The sequence below is a fragment of the Mangifera indica genome, chromosome 14 (genome assembly GCF_011075055.1).
Source record: "Mangifera indica cultivar Alphonso chromosome 14, CATAS_Mindica_2.1, whole genome shotgun sequence".
Lineage (NCBI taxonomy): Eukaryota > Viridiplantae > Streptophyta > Magnoliopsida > Sapindales > Anacardiaceae > Mangifera > Mangifera indica.
This window is the reverse complement of record NC_058150.1, coordinates 4,243,588-4,264,551: the sequence shown is the minus strand read 5'-3', so window position 1 is coordinate 4,264,551 and position 20,964 is coordinate 4,243,588. Positions and strand designations below refer to the sequence as shown.

At 33.8% G+C, this 20,964-nt stretch overlaps 2 protein-coding genes across 6 annotated transcripts; one reads left to right on the top strand and one right to left on the bottom strand.

The window, feature by feature from the left end:
• The first annotated feature begins 577 nt into the window (after positions 1-577).
• LOC123195586 lies at positions 578-10,404 on the top strand. 4 transcript variants are annotated; one of them, XM_044609378.1, is made up of 11 exons: positions 578-806; positions 1,888-1,950; positions 2,118-2,206; positions 4,596-5,447; positions 5,547-5,646; positions 5,727-5,879; positions 5,984-6,799; positions 6,890-9,283; positions 9,360-9,429; positions 9,650-9,747; positions 9,845-10,404. In XM_044609378.1, exons 1-11 carry the CDS (start codon positions 731-733, stop codon positions 10,177-10,179), a joined length of 5,046 nt encoding a protein of 1,681 aa, XP_044465313.1. In that variant the 5' UTR covers positions 578-730; the 3' UTR covers positions 10,180-10,404. The 4 variants fall into 4 exon arrangements, with proteins under 4 accessions (XP_044465313.1, XP_044465314.1, XP_044465311.1 ...); XM_044609379.1 differs by having other exon boundaries at positions 5,981-6,799; positions 9,650-9,723; positions 9,848-10,404; XM_044609376.1 differs by having other exon boundaries at positions 5,981-6,799.
• An 826-nt stretch (positions 10,405-11,230) lies between these two features.
• Positions 11,231-14,695, bottom strand: LOC123195588 (ACT domain-containing protein ACR6-like). Of its 2 annotated transcripts, none has more exons than XM_044609380.1 (7): positions 14,442-14,695; positions 13,844-13,889; positions 13,476-13,602; positions 13,311-13,378; positions 12,310-12,912; positions 11,974-12,078; positions 11,231-11,891 (listed from the first exon to the last, which is right to left on the bottom strand). In XM_044609380.1, exons 1-7 carry the CDS (start codon positions 14,486-14,488, stop codon positions 11,580-11,582), a joined length of 1,308 nt encoding a protein of 435 aa, XP_044465315.1. In that variant the 5' UTR covers positions 14,489-14,695; the 3' UTR covers positions 11,231-11,579. The 2 variants fall into 2 exon arrangements, with proteins under 2 accessions (XP_044465315.1, XP_044465316.1); XM_044609381.1 differs by having other exon boundaries at positions 13,476-13,590; positions 14,442-14,694.
• Between the last annotated feature and the right edge of the window lie 6,269 nt (positions 14,696-20,964).

Genomic DNA, 20,964 nt, shown 5'->3' with positions numbered 1-20,964 from the left:
AAAAATTATTAGATATAAATTATTATTATATTTGATAAAATTTAATGAAAATAAATAAAATATATTAGTGAAAATATATAGTATATATAATTATTGTGTTTGATTAAAAGTAATAAAAAATACTAGTATATTATTTTATTTAAATACTTTTAAATTTAATTATTCTAAAATATTTTTATATTATTTATTATATTAATTTAAAATAAGATTATTTTTATTCAAAAAAAATTAATAAATAAGAATATAATTATAACAAAATAAAATAAAATTTTTAGAGTTTTTGACTATTTATATTAAGAAAACATTTTATTGTCCCAGCATAATATGATTTATGTAAATGAAATTACAAAAAAAAAAGCCTTCTAAATCCATAAACAATAAAAATTGTGTTTTATGAAGTCTTCATCAACCATTCTTCACCAAGCCAATTTTCACATAAAATAAATATAAGAAAAAAAGAAGCAGCAATTTTCACATACATTATTTAGAAAAAAAAATTATAAAAATATTTTTTGGCATTGCAATTCTTTTTTTATTTCAGATAAAATGATAAAACGAGCTGTTATAATTATTATTTTTTGGTAAGCTTTCTTTAAAAAACAAAGTCACACTCTCTCTCTGTCTCACAACACAGACTCTGCAATTCATCAAACCCTAGCAATCTCTCTCTCTGTGACGCTCGCTCTCTATCTACCTAATCTCGGTCTCAAATTTCCTGCGAATTTCTGTCATGGCTGACAGAAAGCTCGATCTGCCTGACGATCTCCTCTCCTTTAAGACTCTCGATCAACACCGCTCCGTCAAAGGTTCTCTGCTTTGTTTTTTTAATTTTAATTTTTCATTATTTAATCTCATTCTTATTGAAAGTAACATTTATAGTTATATCTGATGATCTTTCAGTGCAACTCTCTGCTTATTCTCAATTCACAACTGTAGATATCATTTATGTTTTTTTTTTTTGTTTCATCAAATTACTTAATTTTAGGTTTTGAATCTCTTGTTTTTTTAATATTTAATCGGTTTTTCATTTGTTTGAATCTTTTTAGAAGATTAACTTGTCAATTCTTATTATACTGTTTATTTTTTTTGCTGATTTTATTGAGTACAATTACAAGTCAAAATTTTTTAAGATCTACAACGGGATTTCTTTTCCACGGTTTAAGCTCAGATTATATCCTACTAGTAATTGTTTAATTTGTAAGAACTCATTAATAAGTTGTGTAAATGGAATCTTTTTAGAACATTAACTTGTCAAATCTTATTATACTTTTTATTTTTTTAACTGATTTTATTGAGTACAATTACAAGTCAAAATTTTGTAAGATCTACAACGGGATTTCTTTTCCACGGTTTAAGGTCAGATTGTATCCTACTAGTAATTGTTTAATTTGTAAGAACTCATTAATAAGTTGTGTAAATGGAACATATTACGGTTACCTCTTTTGAACTTTGTAATCTAAATTCTATTATTGTGTCTTGGTACATGATGATTGATCTTTTCTTTACTTCTCTCATTTTTTTTTTTTCAAAATTTACAAAATATATATAATCTGTTGTGTAAGTGGTACCAAATAATGTATGTTTATTAGTCTTCTAGTTTTTTCATAATCTGAACAAGGAAGTTTGCGGGTTATAGCTTCTTTTTCTCATATGATTGTAATAGCATTTTTTCTTTCTTTGATGTTCTGGAGTTCTGTGGTTTGTGTTCAATATTTTTTTCCCTCTTTGATTGATATTCTGCTTTTTCTCTTTGTTTTCCTGGAAATGTAGTTGATGTTGTTTGTTTTGTATTGATGGTTTCTTTATTAGATTAGTTTCTTTTTTTATATTTGAAGAATGATGCTAGTTTCCATGTGTGATAATAATTTGGTTTTTGCACTATGTTAGATGAAGCTTGGGAAGGAACTGGTGAGGAGAAGTCCTTGATGGGGTTACTTGATGAGTCTAAAGGTAGTTATTTTTTCTTTAGAATTATGTTAAGTGTTTAATAGAATGATGCTAATTTATTTGTGTGTTCAAATTCTCATTTGTCTTCCTTTCGGTTTTCTTGCTTATAAATGCCCACATAGTTTTGATAGCTATTTATTATTGTGTTTTTCTTTTGGTTGATACTGTAGATCAAGCAACTTCGGAGAATAGCATACCATTGTCTCCGCAGTGGCTTTATGCTAAACCAGTTGATCCTAAGACATTGACTACAGGAGGGGTAAGAAAGTGCTTCATCCTTTAGATATGTGCATCAAGGTTTTCTATTAACCTATGTGTGGGGTGGACAGGGCAAACTTGTTGGTTTGTTATGGGTACATAATAAACTGGATCTTATGTTCAAAGTAACTTGTTTGTAGGAGTGATTGAACCATGTTTGATGCTTTTATTGCGTTCATTTTTGAAAAGAATAATATGATGGTGATGAGATATTGCTTGTGTAGAATTGCTTGTTTAACATAGCTTTGACTGTTTACTATTCTTCTGATACCCTATATTATTCTTTGCCAAGTGCTATGATTAAAATGAACTTCATTCCTTTTTGGGAAGATGGAGTTGGTATAAACCATAGTTTTACTTGTGATAGTGCTTTTGATTCTTTTTTCCTAATATTGTTCCATTGTAAATTCTTTCAAGCTAAGTAAAAATTGTCTCCTTTCTCCTGTGTTCTCTATGTTGTCTAATGTGACATATATTGAGGTGCTTTTGGGATTATTGTGTCATTTTTACTCTTAGATGCTTGTTTTCAAGTTCGTAAACCTAACCTTTATGTCATGGTTAGGCATTTAGTACTTTTAAAATTGCTTATTTATGTGCATGTGCCCCTTTCACCTGCCTGTGTTGTATTGGGCAGTGTCACTGTGTGAGAGCCTCTTGATGAATTTGAGTTATGGAAATTGCCTCAAATTTACAACATTTGTGTTTGAAGTTAGTTTTAATTATGTCAATTAAACTGGTTGATTAGCATAATGGTTCAGGAAATAACAATTCTTGTAAAGGAGAGTTCTGGCACATTATATTTGCAAAATTTGAGTAATGCTGAGGCTTCTCTTTTTTATCAGAAATGGTACAAAATACATGGTTTATATGGCTATTTACAAACTCACAAAACATGAAACTTGATCCTAATGGAAATAAACTAATATCTGGTTTTATGAGGAGAATTACACACAATGAAAAGAAAAAATATACTTGACAAATTAGGAAATAGTTGATAGCCTAATCTCTATTCTCCACACTTCCCCTCAAGCTAGGTTGTAGATGTTAATCATTTCTAGTTTGGATTTAAAATCTTCAAAGTTGGTGCATGACAATGCTTTGGTGAAGACATTGGCAATTTGAAGAGAGGGTGTGTAGATCAAGAAAGAAATTTTGCCCTTGATTTTCCCGTTGATGAAATGACAATCTATCTCTACATGTTTGGTTCTATCATGATGTACATGATTCTTTGCAATACATTTGATACACGATTATCCAAATACATCTTCATAGATTCTCCTGAAGAAATTTTTAGTTCATCAAGAACCCTTTTTAGCCACATCCTTCACAAATTCCATGAGCCATAGCTTTGAATTTTCTTGCAAGAATAGATTGCTTCTTAGTCTTCCATGTACCAAGTTTCCTCATACATAGGTGCAATAACTTGTAATTGATCTTTGATCATTCATCAAATCGACCCAATTTGCATCTAAGTAAATATGAATATCTCAATTTTGAGTTTTCTTGAAGAACAATCCAACGCCTCGGGTTATCTTTAGATACTTGAGAATACGATAGATTCCCTCTGTGTGCTTTCCATTTGGGTTGTTCATAAACTGACGTGCAACACTTATTGAAACGCTGATGTTTGGTCTTGTGTGGGAGAGATAGATGGGCTTACCCACAAGGCATTTATACATTCCTATATCTACAGAAGAACTTTCTTCAGTTATGCTCTGTTTGTAGTTGTTGTCTATTGATTTTCTGCAGGTTTGCAGCCAAGCATCTCTATCTCCTTTAGTAAGTCAAGCACATAATTCTATTGTAACACTACAATTCCCTTTTTTGATTGAACAATTTCTATCCCAAGAAATTATTTTAAATTCTCCAAATCTTTAATCTCAAATTCATGTGCCCAGATTCTTTGAGATTAGTTATTTCATTCTCATTTTCTCCTGGGAAAATAATGTCATCCATATAAACAATGATGATGGTGATTTTACTTATAGTTAAATGTTTTACCAACAAAGTATGATCTTCTTGACAGTGTGAGTATCCAACTAAGGAAAAATACACTTGACACTCTATTTTCCACAATGTCTTCTGCAAGAATAATTAATAAAATCATTATTGAGAATAATTCAGTAAGTTTTTTCCTCTGTGAGGACAGAATCAAGTCTTTATTGAGAATAATTCAGTGAGTTTTATCCTCCCTGATGACTTAGAATCATGTCTTTATGGAGAATAATTCTGGTTTTTGCTTTAAGTCAGTACCAATTTGTGAGAGTTAAATAAGTGTGACATGTGACTGCTGTGAGTTTCATGCCATCTTCAAGAATGTCATTTAATTTTCTTTTAAGCGTGTATAGTTTTTACCCCCTTAAACCCCTCTTGTATCAAATTAATGGCAGGAAATGCGGATACCAAATTCATTGCCCCTGGCAAACACAACTGACACTAATTTAAAAGACAGTTGGCGTTTAGATGGATCTCAAGACAAGAAAGACTGGAGGAAGACTGTGCCTGATATTGAAAGCAGTCGCCGCTGGCGCGAAGAGGAGAGAGAAACAGGCATACTTGGTAGAAGAGATCGCAGAAAAGAAGATCGTCGTGCGGATGTTACCTCATCTAGGGATATTTCTGAAACTAGAGCTTTGTCTTCTGCAGATCGTTGGCATGATCCTAGTAACCGTACTTCTGGGCATGAATCCCGGAGAGACAGCAAGTGGTCTTCAAGGTGGGGTCCTGAAGATAAAGAGAAGGAAACTCGAACTGAAAAGAGGACAGAAGCTGAGAAGGAAGATACTCAGATTGACAGACAATATTTTGCCAGTGGCAATCGCACAACTTCCGAGCGTGACAATGATTCTCGTGATAAGTGGAGGCCTCGTCATCGCATGGAAGTTCATGCAGGTGGGTCAGCTGCATACCGCTCTGCACCAGGATTTGGGTTGGAGAGGGGACGGGTAGAAAGCTCAAATATCCGATTTGCTCCTGGACGTGGTAGGTCTACTATCAGTGGAAGCCTACAAATAGGCAGGCCTCCCCATGTATCCGTTATTGGCTCTGTTCCTGTAGGCAAAATATCCAGCTCCTCAGCCGTGTATTGTTATCCTAGAGGAAAGCTTCTTGACATTTATCGTAAACAAAAACCTCTTCCCAATTTTGATTCCATACCTGATGAGATGGACCATTTATCACCAATAACAGAAGTAGCTTCCATTGAGCCTTTGGCTTTTGTTGCTCCTGATGCAGAGGAAGAGGTATATGAATTCCCCATCTCCACACCCTCTTTCCCCCTTATAATATGAAATTATTGTTGTTATTTGAGGTGCTTGAAACTGGTTTATTCTTATTCACAGGCTATTCTTGGGGATATATGGAAAGGAAGGATTAGAAGTAGTGAAGTATTACAGAACTCTAATAGGGACAAAAATGTGGCATCAAGTGTTAATACTGCAGGTAACAGGAATGTCATTACCATTGACTATACGCCTAATAAACTATTTGATTTCTCTGATTGATATATGCTGTTTATTCAGGATTTGGTGACACAACTGTAGGCGAGGGTAAACAGAGTTCTTCAGTTAATGCTGAAAGAACTGTTGAATCTTTGGAAGAAAAGGGTGTAAATAATTCTGGTCAAGGTAATGGTGCTGAGGCATTAAGCTCATCTGATCCCCATGTTGGCAAGGGTAAGAAATGTTGCTTTAAATGTTTGACTATTTCTAGTTAACTGATTTGAGAAATATGAATCATTCATTGTACATATGAATATTTCTTTCCTTCATTTCAGAAGGGGATGGTATTAAAGAAGGTGAAGGTATTAGGTCACACGCAATTGATGTCATGCATGATGACTTGATACCTTCAATTTTGAAGGGACATGATACATGTGGTGCTGGAGAGACTACGAGGCCCAGTAACAGTGACAATGATATGAAATTTGTTGAAAACCAACCAGTAGATGATTTGATCCTCACAAAGCACCCCAAAATGGAAGATATTAAATTAGCTCCTTCTTTTGAATTTGGTAACCAGCTTCCCGATGATTCAAATTTTCTATTTGATGTTGCATCTCTGCAACAAACTGCAAACAGTGATCAGCTTCATCAAAAAAGCAGTAACAGGGTGCCTCCATTGGATGGTGGTACATCGCTAGATAATTTAAGTTTGTTCTATCTTGATCCTCAAGGAGTAATTCAGGGACCATACATGGGGATTGACATCATTATGTGGTTTGAGCAAGGTTATTTTGGAACTGATTTACCTGTTCGATTGTCAGATGCCCCTGCTGATTCAGCTTTTCAAGAACTTGGTGAACTCATGCCCCACCTGAAATTTAAATCAGGGTCCTCCACATGCAATAATATGGTTACAACATCACAGCTATCTGATACTGTTGTAGGCAGCTTGGAAGAGAGTGTAGTCTCTCCTGCTGCCGGACCTGATTATAAGAGGTCTGCTGTTTTAAATAATCAGCTGTGGGTTTCAACCAGTTCTGATGCTATTTCAGGTATTGATTTTCAATCAGGAGTTCCTAATCAGGAACATCAGTCTGAGCTCCATCTTCCTGACAATCAAAGCTTCCAAAATTCTGTTGCTCAAGATGAAGGTATGTTCCATGGCTTGGTTATACTATTAGTTTTTCTTATTGTAACTGTTCATGATGCCACTGCAATTGTTGATCTTTTATTTGTTGCAGAAATTGTCTTTCCTGGGAGGCCTCGAAGCAGCAATGCTAATCATATGAGGAGATCTGGTGCTGATACGCACAGTTCATTTTCTAGTCCTGCAAGCCACCATTCCCTTGTTAATGAGTTTTCAGAAGCTATTATGCCCAAACATCAGGAGGATGATAAGTTGCATCCTTTTGGTCTGTTGATGTCTGAGCTCAGAGACAGCTCTCATTTGAGGCGTTCTCATTCATCCAATTTGGCTTCAAGCATAGATGACCAGGGTCAATTCCTGGATTCTTTTGACAGAGATGCTACAATTGCCACACAAAACTCCTTGGGTGCAATTTCTGATCAACCTGCTCTGGGGCAGATGTGGCCTGATGATTATAGACGGAATACATTTTTAAAATCCCACCCTCATCAAGGGTCTATAGATGCACGCCAATTATTTCGTAGAGAGCAAGAATTGAATGGTTTTGACATGGCACAACAAAATTATTCTTCTCATCCTTTTTCATATACAAATGAGTTGGGGATAGAGCAAATTCCTGGTTTTTCTCATCTACAGCAGTTGGCTCATCCAGCAGCAGACATGAAACAACTTTTGGAACTTAAGTTACAACATCAGCGACATCTTGAGCTTCAACAACAGCGACATCTTGAGCTTCAACAGCAGCGACATCTTGAACTTCAACAACAGCGACATCTTGAACTTCAACACCAGCGGCAGCTTGAACTTCAACAACAGCGGCATCTCGAACTTCAACACCAGCGGCAGCTTGAGCTTCAACAACAGCAGCAGCTCAGGCTGCAACAACAGAGGCAGCTTGAGCTTGAGCAACAGAAACAGCTTGAACTTCAACAACAGCATCGCTTGCTGCAACAGCAGCAGATTCGTTTCAACGAAATGAAGTTGCTGCTGCAGCAGCAACAACAACAACATCAACAACAGTTACTTCTGGAACAATTGTTGCACAGTCAGATGCCTGATCCTGGTTATGGACAGTTGAAGGTAGAACCTGTAAGAGATAACCTGCTCGATCAAGTTCAGTTACGGATGCAGCTTCTACATGAACTCCAACAGAATTCTCATGCAAGGCACCTTGATCCATCACTGGAGCAGATCATCCAGGCCAAGATTGGTCAGAGTGCACTACGGGGACAGCCAGCTGATTTACTGGACCTAAGATCACAAGCAAAGCATGCGAATATGCTTTCTTCAGAACAGCAGCTTCATTTCCAGCAAGAACAATTGCGAGCACGTCAGTTATCCATGGCATTGAGGCAGCAGTCAGGGCTAGAAAGTGAAGGGCATATAACTGGCCCATGGTCTGTTGATGAGGCTGGTCAGTTTGCCAGGAGTCCTGGTCATCACCAAGCTCATTCAGCGGGTTTTAGTGCTTCAGATTTTTATCAGCAACAGCAGAGGCTTTCTTCGCATGAGGAGCAATTCAACCACCATAACTGGAATCATCCTTTACAGGAACAACATCAGAGAGGGTTGTTTGAGCCTGGCTCTGTGGCATTAAATAGGTCATTGTCTGTTCCTTCTGTTGTCACTCCTGGAAGGAATTTGGAGGATATAAACACTCGAGCCCAAGGTCTAGATTTTCCTGATCAACATCTCTATATGCACTCAACTGGTCAGCTGACTTCTTTTTCTTCTGGCATACCCTCACACTCCCAACAAATCTCTGATGAGTTTTATGCTACTCATCCAGATATGATAGAGAGCCACTCATCTGGGAATGATATGCTGCAGGAAAATAGCTGGATTGAAAAACAGTTGCGACAATTGAACCTTTTAGGTGATAGACAACGACAAGACACAGAAGTTAATATGACTTCTGTGGATTCAAGTGTGCGGACATCCACTGGCTGTGATGGGGAGAACTCAGAGCAAGTTCTAATGGATCTTATATCTCAAAATTCAGGTCTTCAATCTGTGCAGTCCTCAGAAGTTGATTACCAACATAAAATATTGTCTAATAAAACCCGGGAAGCCTTTTGGCCAATTGCTGAGACACAGTTGTCAAATCTTCCTTTTAATCTTATCCCAGATCCAGAAGTCATTGTGAACAGATCCTTTGTGGAAGGGACACAAAATTCCAATTCAAATGCACAATTCAAACATTCAGGGAATGGTGAAAGATTAATCCTCAGGTCTGATTCTGCTACACTATTAGAACAGCCATTGTTCTCCAGCAGCATAGAAAATTCAGGCTCTATTGGTAAATCAACATTGGATAAGAACTTATTAGAGCTGGAAGGACCTAAGGGGAAGAGGCATGGATCCAAAGGCATGAGCATGTCAGTTTCAGAGATCAAAGACAACTCAGTGGAGCAAGCAGAAAACTCTCTGGATTATGGAGAGCTGCCAATTAATGCCCATAGTAGGCATAGTTCTCTAAGTAGTGTTGGTAAAGTGTCAAAATTTCTGTTGTGATTTTCTTTTTTGTTAAAATGGATATCTGAAAGTACAGTGAAACTATGCAGGTGGAAATGGAGGCTTATACAATTATGAGATGGGGCTAGACAAGTCACTTGGAGAAGTATCAAATGAAAGGTATGTTTCTTTGGTGCTATAATTCCACTCTTGTGGAATCATAAAGTGGTCATACTCATTCTAGCTTGTTAAAAAATCTCAAGGTTTTCCATACTTAACTGCAAGTATCTAATTTTCTGTAAAATTTTGTTTATTGAAATTAAAATAGCAATAAGTTCTCACATGTGCTAATTTTTTAGTTTTAACTTAATTGGTTAAATTGTTCTTCTTTGGTTTACAGGCTTCTAGCAAGAGCCTCGACTTCCCAGGATGTTTTGACTGAGCCGACTTCTGGAGCATTTGTCAAGCAGAAAAGTTTAGTAACTCTTGCATCTGATGGTATATTAACATTTTCTTCCACTTAACATGCTTGTGATTTGTTGGTTGCAATAACATTATTGATTCTTTTACCATTGTTAATTGTGGTAAATTTAAGAAGGGAAGGGAGAATCTGTCAGTAATCCTGTAGCAACCCGGGTTACTGAAACTCAAGCATTTGGCAAGAAAGATATGCGTTTTAGGAGGACCTCATCTTGCAGTGATGCTGCTGTTTCAGAGACATCGTTCATAGACATGCTTAAGAAGCCAGTCCTTCCAGAAGCTGATCCATTAAATGGAGTTGCTTTGGAGTCATCTGATGTTGGTGCACCAGCTGGGAAAAGTGGCAAAAAGAAAGGGAAGAAAGGAAGACAAATTGATCCTGCTCTCCTTGGCTTCAAAGTTTCTAGCAACCGGATTATGATGGGGGAGATCCAGCGGCTTGAAGATTAACCAAAACAAGTTTGTACATTTCACGTAAGTTTTGTTCCACCTGTAGATATTATTTGTACAATTGCTTTTAGAATTTCTCAATTTGTACAATTGATTTAGTTTGGAATTCCAGCTTGCCGATCACTATGCATTGTGTAAATAAGGAAGCAAGGCATTTGTATATACATTAAACAGAAATTTTTTGTAGGGTGATCATACAATAATGAAAGGAATAATTACATTCAATTTATTGTGTTCTCTTAATCCTGGACAATGAGCCTGTAATTCAATTTACTGAACAGTGTGAACTACAGATTATTTGGTTTGAAAATCATATCAGAAAATGTTTCTCCTACTTTTCCAAGGGTTCCTCAATCGTTGTTGTCTTATTTCTTTTTTTTTTATGGTCTTTCGGTAAGTATATATAAACAAAGAAAAGGGGTCAAGAAGGCCCAACCAAATTAAGTTCGTCTCAGCCACAAGCGGAAAAGACAGTGGAACTAAACCAAGAGTGATTTTGTTTTTGCTGCAGTGATACACTTTAATCACTCAAGGGTTCTAAAATTTCCCCGCCAACAAGAGTCTATCTTGTTCTCAAGGTAGAGATGAAAAAACCACACATGGATCGCAAGACTAGTGTACCAACAAAAAAAGATCGAAAAAAATTTCCATGTAGGAGGTCCAACACGTGTTCTCATCAAGGACACCAAGTGAATGCCATGAGAACAATCACACCGTAGAATCCTAAGTTGTCTTTTCTTAGTTCCATAGACAAGGCCACCACCAACCTAAGGATGAAAGCATGCTATTTTAAAACCCATCCTCAACACTCACAAGTTCCATATCAGATACTTCATATATCGCTAGAAATATGTAAATGGGAGTTGTTGCTCCATCAATGACAACACATTTAAGAAGTGAACTACATCATTGCCCGTTTGCAAGTAATATGTGCGTCGATGTGGATGAGAATGAAGAAGTTAAACAATGAGCAGCTCATATCACCCGAGATGCAGGAACCATTAACACTGTACAAAAATAGAATCCAACAGTGGTAAAGTAAAATGACATGTAATATTTGAATCTACTTTAAACTTTATTTAGAAGGTACAAGTGTAACAAAATTCACATGATTTTTCCTTTAAGCTTTGTACAATCCATGTAATATTATCCTGTACAAATATACATAAAAAATTACAACCACCCTAGTAATGGTTACTGTATTCAAGTAATGTCTGGGCTTCTTTTCGACAGTACACTTAGCCCTCAATACTCCATACCAGAGGGCAGGAAGATATGTACAGTATATCGTACTCCCCTTTTGTGTATTTCTTTTGATTGACTTTTGTCGTCTGATATTTCTGTACAACATTTACTTCTCGGACTATACAGAAGGAAGTTATGAGTAGGATCTAATCAGCTTAAAATTTTGTTCGAGCCTTAAACAAGTTCCCCAGAAAAAATCCTGTTGGTGTCTCAGGTGGTTTTGGTGCAAGAACCGGGTTGTGCTTTACCTGCAGCTTGGTTTCTCCAATTTGTCCCTGAATAGAATCAATGATCTTTGGATCAACTGGGTTCCCAGTCACATCTGTGACATAGAAAGTGTCTTTGACCTTCCCACTTTTTGTCGAAATTTTTGCTGCTCTTATACACAAACTATTTTCACGGAATATCCTTGTGATGTCTGAAAGGAGTCCAATACGATCTTCTGTACATAATTCTAGCTCCAATCCCTTCAAAATCATGCAAATTGAATTAGTATACAATACCATATATACACACTATGATTAAATTTTCGCATCACTTTTTTGATACCTCAGATGCCCGCCTCTCAATGGCTGCTTCAAGACACTGTACAACACGTTCTCGTTCAGCATCTGAGCTAATAGGAAGCCCATCAATATGTCGAATATAAAATTCCTATAAACAAACAAAACAGCATTTTTTTAATAGAAAAGTAAAAATGGTTATCTTCATTGGTCCAGTGTGTAAACTCTGAAAATTTTACATAAGAATAGGTTTGTCAAAATCTGCCCACAATATCATTCTATAGTTTCCAACCAATAAAAAACCAGAACATCATCCATATCTATATTGTTCCGGTCATCTATGGAATCAATTAAATTAAGAAAAGTGTCTGTACTATCTTACCTGATAAGCTTCCATCTTCCCTGTGTTCACCATTCCATGAAAAATAACATATTGCATGTCTGTTAGAGTGCAAACAATGTCAAACAATAGTTTTGGGCGATCCTTTGATCTCATTGTAATCACAGTGTAATCTTTCTCAATATTCGAAACAGTTACTTGAGGTCTTGAGCTCTTATCCTCAACTCTTCCTACCGTTCTCTCAACCCTTTCATAGTCTCTATCATCAAACATAATCTGATGCAGCCTTCTCTCCCTATTCATAACACCGGGAGGTGAAAGTGTCGTCTTTGCTCTTTTGAAGTCGTTGTTTGCATTGAGAACATTGCAAAGCAATTGCTTTATTGTTGAGAGACGTTTTGCATCTTTAATTGCACACCCTGTGGAACAGTCTGTGACATGAACAACAGCTGCAGCTCTAGCATTGTGTGTCCATATCTCAGCATTTACCACATTGCACTGGAAATCCGCAAGAACTGCACATACCTCTGACAATAAACCAGGCCTGTCAGTGCCAGTGAGCTCAATTGAGGTATGATCTTCCGAAGGCATCACCCCAACAGAGCTTCTCAATGAGGCCGCAAAGCTAACATCACTTTCAAGCCTCTACAAAGCATCAAGTTAGATGATGAGCTCAGTTAACATCTAGTGAGTCAAAGGACTCTACTAATAAATGATAACAGCGGAGAATTAAATTCATCTACGTACTTAGCTATGAAATTATTATATTGTGCAGGTTCCATTCATAGATAATAGTTGGTTTAGTATTCTAAAATGCCATAATCAAATTCTACATCTTAAAATTCTGAAAAAGGTCTAAAACAACACAACACAATTCCTCCCTTTAACAAATAACCAAATTTAATACATATAAGATGGTTTCATGTGTCCAATACTCAAAGCAAATTATACAAACAGGAACCTCTTTGCAATAAAACAAATGCTAGGACAAAAAAATATCATGCAAAGATGAAAAAGAGCAGTTCCAGGAAAGAATTTCTTACCCCTTGAATATAATCAATTGTTCTCTTATCTCTGATTTTGTTCCCATTGTGATCAATCACATTAAACACTGAAACCATATATTTCCAAAAAACAGAGAATTAGAAACAAAGAGACAAGCTCTCGACTCCTTTTAAAAGTTTGAGCAGTTGAAGGAAAAACTTTACCATCCATAAACCATCCACCATCAGATGATATGTATGCTTTCTTTATTATAAGATCCATATCAGTAAATACTTGAACAACTAGCAGCAGAATTCCATGCTTGTTGACACTGTCTACCTGAACAGGAAACTGAATTAATTCTTACACTCACTATGTCTTTCACTTTAACAAAACCAGAAAAATAATTCGAGCAACTAATCAAACAATATCTATGTACTAGTTCCATCAAGTTCTAATAAATAGCAAATATGATTATTCACGTATAAATAACTACATAGAGAAAAAGCAACCACTTAACCAACCAAAACAAGCCAAATGCTAATTTAGGTAAGGCCAGAATCAAAGCTACTAGAAAGAATAAGCATATTACCTGTATAACCGTGGCATCCTCACAAGAGTTATTATCAATTACAACTCTGCAATAACAAGTCACAAAAAAAAATATAAATATATTATGCACCAAATATGGAATAAAAATTTTAAAAACAAAGAAATAATAGGGGACAAAAAGAGGTTCCATTGGAATAGTGTTAAAGTTGCTTCAAATTTTCAAACTAATCCATCAGAAATATGAGATTTTCAATTGAGGTTTCTGTTTGGTCGCTGAAAAAGTTATTTACAGAAAACTTGAGTTTCTCTTTCAAATTCCCTAGAAAACCATATTTTCGTTATAATACAAGAAGCCATGTGAATTTTCTAAATTTTGATACATGGCAATTAAATAAAAAGGTAAAATCATCCATTTCCGCTGGTTTCCCAACATTCAAATCCAGAAAAAACAATTAAACTAAATTAAAACGAAGAAAATAAAGAAAAATCCCCAAAAGAAAACACAGGTAACTAGCAAACACTTAAAACATGTATACCTTTATGCAGAAGATATTAAAAAAACAAAAACAAATTCTACACAAATAGCACACCAAAACAACAAGACTAACAAAATTTCCCAAATTTAGAAAAAAAAATACCTTGGTGGGTTCATCCTCCTGATCAGCTTCGCAAACTCATCGTCCATTCTCTAAACTTTACTAAACAAAAAGTATATATAAACTATTTAAATACAAACCCAACAATCAAATTTCCGCGGAGATCAGAAAAGCTGAAATTTGAGATGCGAGAAAACTTCCTAAACAATACAACGACGCTTCCTCCAATATTCAAGGAAAGAAAGAACACAGAGTATTGAAAGAGAAGGAGCAACGAAAAGTGCTAATAAAAGTAGAGTGAAGTGTGGACATATGGCAATAAGCGGTTATGAATTTGAGTATTTTTACGTGGCGGGTCCTTATTGGCGAAAGTGGACGGTTAATCTAAATCTCACTGTAAGGAGACAGGATGTTGTTAGTTGGAAAGCAGTGAAGTGTACATATGTTTTGACCATTTTGGGTCGGCTTCACAAACACGTGGCGTGTGCAGAATGATCAGAGGACATTGGCGGTATTTTTGGCGGCAATTCCAGCGTGAGCGTACTGGTATTTTGCCCACGTTTTTTCGAGCTCAAACAGCCGACTAATCTATTCTAATATTCCATCTTGACATGGCTGGGGCAAAGGGATTGTAATTCTGTAAAATTGGGCATTCGATTTATCTCCTGAAAAATTGAGAGAGAATTTTTTAATAAAAATAAATAAAATTTTTATAAATGGTGATAAAGATTGTGTATCCTGTTCGACATGTCTTTCTCCCTTTTAAATATTTTTTAATTTTTATATATTAAATTATTTTTTAAAATTTTAAATTATTATATATATGTATATATTAAAATTTAATAAATATTTTATTATTTTTATATAAAATAAAATAATTGTAAAAAATTTTCCTCATAAAAATAAGAGGGAAAAAGGTAAAAAAAGGTTTTTCCAGACAAGAATTTTTCACTATTATCATATAGACAAAAGGACAAAAACCAAAACAGAGATGGAGATGAAGATATTTAATTTTTATGTAATCAATCTGTTATCAACCCTAATCGAGTTGGCCGACTCCTTATTTTGACACAATCCTCAAAAACACAAGCGCAATCCGACCAAACAAGGAATTCTAGCGTATATTTAGGCAGGCAGACCAAATTTGTTAGTTGGTATTTCATGGTGTTGATGTTTATGAATAAGAAACATGGAAGTCAGACTCTGTAAAATATCATAAAAGTAATGACAGGACAATAAATGAAGTGTAATGGTTGGTTTCCGAGGTTAGGTGTCTGTCATCCATCTGAAATTGGTCACGTGTAATGGAAATGATGAGAATAAAGGAGAGACCTGTATGTGATATTTGGAAATGGAAGGCAAAGAAAGATCAAGTGTTCACACTCTAGCAGCCGCCACTGGACCCACTTCGACGACCATATGGAACATATGGTTTGGTCTAAAAGCATTATTCTATCTTCTAAGGCAAAAACCTTGTTTTTCTTTTTTTTAATCTAAAACCTAATGCTGTTAATGGAAATTAACTCTAATAGAGGTGTAAAGACAACAATTACTATATTATCCTTGTTGTTTGATTTTTTGTGACTAAATACCCTCATTAATAAGTTAATTTTCTAATTTTACTCTATAAATTGTTATGTTGTCTTACTAGAACTCATCTATTGTCACTCACCCTACTGCCTCCCCTCTGTCTCCAAACATCGTCCAAACCACAACCACAACTTACTACTCTTTCTATTTGTAATTTGTCTATGTTATCACTTAACAACCATTACCTAAATTTCATTATTGATTAACAAATACTTCTTTTTTTTTTATACAACTCATTATTTTCATCCTTTAATCTGGTCATAATCTTTACCAATTGTAAAAAAAAAACTTTGGAGGAAACGAGTTTTACACAAAACCTTCAACATCACCAATTGGTTCCCATCCCTCAAGCCAAAGGAAGAATGGTGAGCAATCACCAAATGAGTTTAGTCTTGGGTTCTTGGATATATATTATTTTGATCCTTAGTTCTTCTCGAGGTGGGTAAGATGTTTAACCTAATAGTGGTTGCTTTGGTTTTGATTTTATCATGATTAAAAATTTCATTTGCATTTTGTACCTATGCTTGTCTAATACTCTTCAACTTCATTGGTTTGAATTCAAACAAAGTAATTTTAATTTGAACCAATGAGGAAATCAAATGTAATCAGAAGACAACATATTTCTTGAATGGTCATGATAGACCCAATTGATTTTTCAATATTTCCATGTTGGTATCTTATTTGAGGATACCAACTCCTTGAGTTGAACCAATATCACTTGAACCAATTCACAATTCTTGTCAACATTGATTAAAGTCTCAATTATGGTCATCAAAAGATGGACCAACCTCAAACCGTTGAAATCCTTGTCCTTGATTTTTTCATCCACAACCATGGTGGTGTTAGTGGATATGAAATTATAGGTTTCATTGTCAACTCGAGTATGGTTTAATCCAAAATTGTCTATCATGGAATTGATGAAGTCGTGAAAATGGTTATGTAATCAAATATGTTATATCAACAACTAAGGGCTAATTTCTAATTACTGGTTAGCATAAAAAAGAAAAGAAAATGAAAGAATGAAAAGAAAAAAGAAATATTTTTCATATTTTATTTTAGACCAAAGACTTTTTCCCACTTAAGGTTTGTTGAAATGATAAATTTTTACCTTTTAAAATTTAAAATGTCTATTCGCATCTGCCAACCATTTTTGTTAGTGAGTTTTGTTAAGTGAAAGGATGGTAAGGTCATTTTGCATCATTTTTTTTCTCTTTCTTTTTATTTTCTCTTTTCCTCTTTGTTTCTCTATTTTCCCATTTCAAAAGTTTGGAGGCAAACATAATTTTTTTAAAAAATTAGGGGTTTTAAAAAAAATTTATGGGAGTTTTGGAAAAATTGAAAAAAGTTTGAGGTCTTTTTAAAGTTTTTAAAATTTCAATATGCCCCTCAATAATTTCAAAATTAGCAATTATACTCCCAAAAAACAAATCAAAATGTAATATTTTAAAGTTGGTTACAATTTTAATATTTTTTAGGAATTTATATGATAAATTTCTAAATGGGTAAAAATATATTAATAATTTGATATTTATATTAAATATTAATGGTAGTTTTATAATTTTAATAAAATGACAAAATAATAATTTTTACAAAAATCAAAGAAACTCATTAATAGAAATAGATAACGAAGGAGAGTTTAACTTTTTAAAACTTGAAAATTATAAATTTGTCATTTCATCAATCCTTTGGGTGGGAAATAATTATCTCTTTTTATTTATTAATTTTAGAAAATGAAAATGAAAATGAAAATGACTCTTATATCTTTTTCATAATTTAATTTTTAAAATGTGATTTATATTATAAAGATGTAAAAATAAAGCTTTTAGGCAAACAGATGGGTAGGGCTGGATTCGAGCCGAGTCAAGCTCGGCTAGCAGCCAGCTCGGGCTCAGCTGGCTTTATTTAGGGGTGGCTCGAGTTTGGCTCGAGCTCGACTCGAGCTGAACTCGGCTCTACTCGAGTTTGGCTCATTTTTGGCTCGACTCGGCTCATTTTTCATATCAAAACGACATCATTTTGTGTATATATATGGATCAAAACGACGTCATTTTGTATAAAATTTTTTTAAAAAAATCTGCCCTGTCAAGTCGAGCCAGCTTGAGCTCGATCGAGCCGAGCAGAGCCCGGCTCGTTTCGGGCTCAAACCGAGCTGAGCCGAGCCCGAGCTCGAGCTAGCTCAGCTCGAATCCAGCCCTACAAATGGGCAAGAAAATGTCATTCACTCCAAAAAAAAAAAAATTATAAAGATTTGATTATATTCTTTCTTCTTTTTCCATGATATTTTCATGGCACACTTGGCTTGCTCTTGGTGGGCATAATTTTTAATCATACAACTCTCCAATTTGAACATGTGTGAAACCGAAGAACAAAGGTACCGTCAAGCGTGCTTTGGGAGGAATCAAAGTATAATGAATTACATTATTAAAATTTAAAAAATGAGATCAACTTGGGTGTCGGAAATGGAATCTCCCATCTAGGGTTTATGATTAGGTCTAACTTGTCAAATTAGTTGTTAAAACACCCCACCTCTGCCTTCATTATTAAATTATGACTCTCCATAAAGTTTTTCTTCTTATAGATTTTTGAATTATATTAATATTGAGAAATTAGAAATTTTTTTTTTTTGGTATAAAGGGTCTCAGCTAGATTGGTTAAAAAGACAAATTTAAGATATAATGGTCAAGTTCGTAATTATTAAAATTTTGTAAATATTATAAAAATTTAAACGCAAATTTTTTTAAAAATTATTTATTTTACCATTATAGCCTGCTTGATGAGGTCATGGAGCTTGTGTGTTAAAATTGACATGACCTTACCTTGCTTATTCCACAAGGCTTTGGGAGCTTCAAAGTCGAAATCATTAAAAATTGGATTGGAAAACGAATCCGGCACTGACTAGAAAAGTCAATCTTATAAATAGTATTAGACAAATACCCGGCGGCTCCTTTGATAAATAAATTAGGCCAAATGACTGTTTCTCACCCATACTTTTATGAAAAGATGTCACCGTTAAAGTTTGAAAAGTCTATGGTTCCACCCATCCAGTAATTCTATCAATGTAAGCCGTTAATCAGAAGGGAAGAAAGGTTATTTTGCCAAATATTTTAGCTAAACTTGTATAACAAAGATAAGGATTACTTTTAAATCCTAGGATAGGTTGACCAAGCCATTAATCCAAGTGGTTTATTCTTGATTACCCCGATTAGCCTATGAACCTTATATTCTTGAGATTTTTTTATACAACGAGTTTGTTTAGACAAAACAAAGGTTTGTCAGGCCAATAATGATAGGGTTATAGAGTAATTAACTAATTATTGATAATAATTAAAATTAATTTATAGTATTTTTATAATAGTAATAAAAATAAAAGTAAATTGGTAATTAGTATTTGTGTCAAGTATTAAAAGTAGTTTTGTAATTTCATTAAATAAAGGGAAAACTAATAGTTTGTAGTAAAACCAAACAATCATCGCTAACAAAATTGATGAATAGGTAGAAAAATAAATTTTTTAAACTTCAAGGGGTGAAAGTTTATTTCATCAAAGTTTGGGTGAAAAATTGACCTTTAATTGAAGTTTTTAATTGCCCCAATGGAGGTGGTATCCAAACAAAAGGGGCCCATGAGTCATTTTCTAAAATAAAATTGGATGAGTTCAAATCCTCCTGGAAAATGAAACCATCCCATTTGTTTTCTTGAATGGATTATCAATTACTTGTGGAGGGGGAAACTTTGGAAAACTTTCCATTTGCCCACTAACTTAAAAAGTATTAATTTAAATATCAATCTTCCAGGCCCTGTAATTTCCTTAATCTCTTACATTTCAAAGTTTATATTTAATATTCAGAAAAAATCTCAGTCTGCTGTAATAAATAATTATAATTCGGTGGATCCAAACACAAGTAAGTTTTGTTCAAGGAAGGTTTTGAGTTATGAAATTTATTTTTATTTTATTTTATTCTTCGATATTATAATCATAGCTTATATCTTATGGTTTGTGAAGCAACGATAACGATAAAACTATATATATTTATTTTAAATATATAAATATATATATTTGATAAATATTATTATATGATTGATTAATTTTTAATTAAAAATAAAATAATATTTAATTATATAATAACATACATAAGTATATATTTATTTATATGTTCAAAATAAATATATATAATATTACTGATATGATAAATATTTCTCATAATCGACTTATTGTTAAGATATCTGATCTTAATTCCTATCTTCTAGTATTGGCATATATTTTTAGATAATTATTCCATATATGATTTGAGGGAATAATAATAATAATAATAATAATAATAATAATAATAATAATATAATGGCCAAAGTATGAAAGATCTATGGTGGAATTGAATTAATTTAAAATAAAGTTATTGGCTCCAAATAATGGAATGAATATGCTAGGTTTTAAAATGTTAAAAAAATGCATGTATGTGTTACATCATGAATGACATATTCAATACCATCCTAAAGTTTTTAAAAAGATGGGAAAAATTGACCTCACAAATTGAAATATAAATGGCCAATTCACATGATTAAAAATTAATGGGCCTAAGAAAGAAATTTTGGGCTTAAGTGTTTATTGGGCTTTAAACCCAAACAGAAAAATGACAACAAGATGTAACTCAAATATTTGTTTGGTTTAGGATAATAAAAAATTAATATGATAATTTATTTTTTATTATTAATATTATCTTAATTTATTTGTTATATAATAAAAAATTTCAATAATAATTTATTTACAATAGTGATGTAACAAGTAATATAGGAGGTTTAATTACTACTTATATATATTAAATATTAAAATATTATCAAAATAATCTTAATTTTATTACAATTTTATTTTTATAAATTTTTTATAACTAACATGTCCTTAATTTCAATTAATATAACAAGTAATATAAAGTATATTTTAGAATAATCATAACCAATCCTCCAAGGGGTAAGTTAAATGAC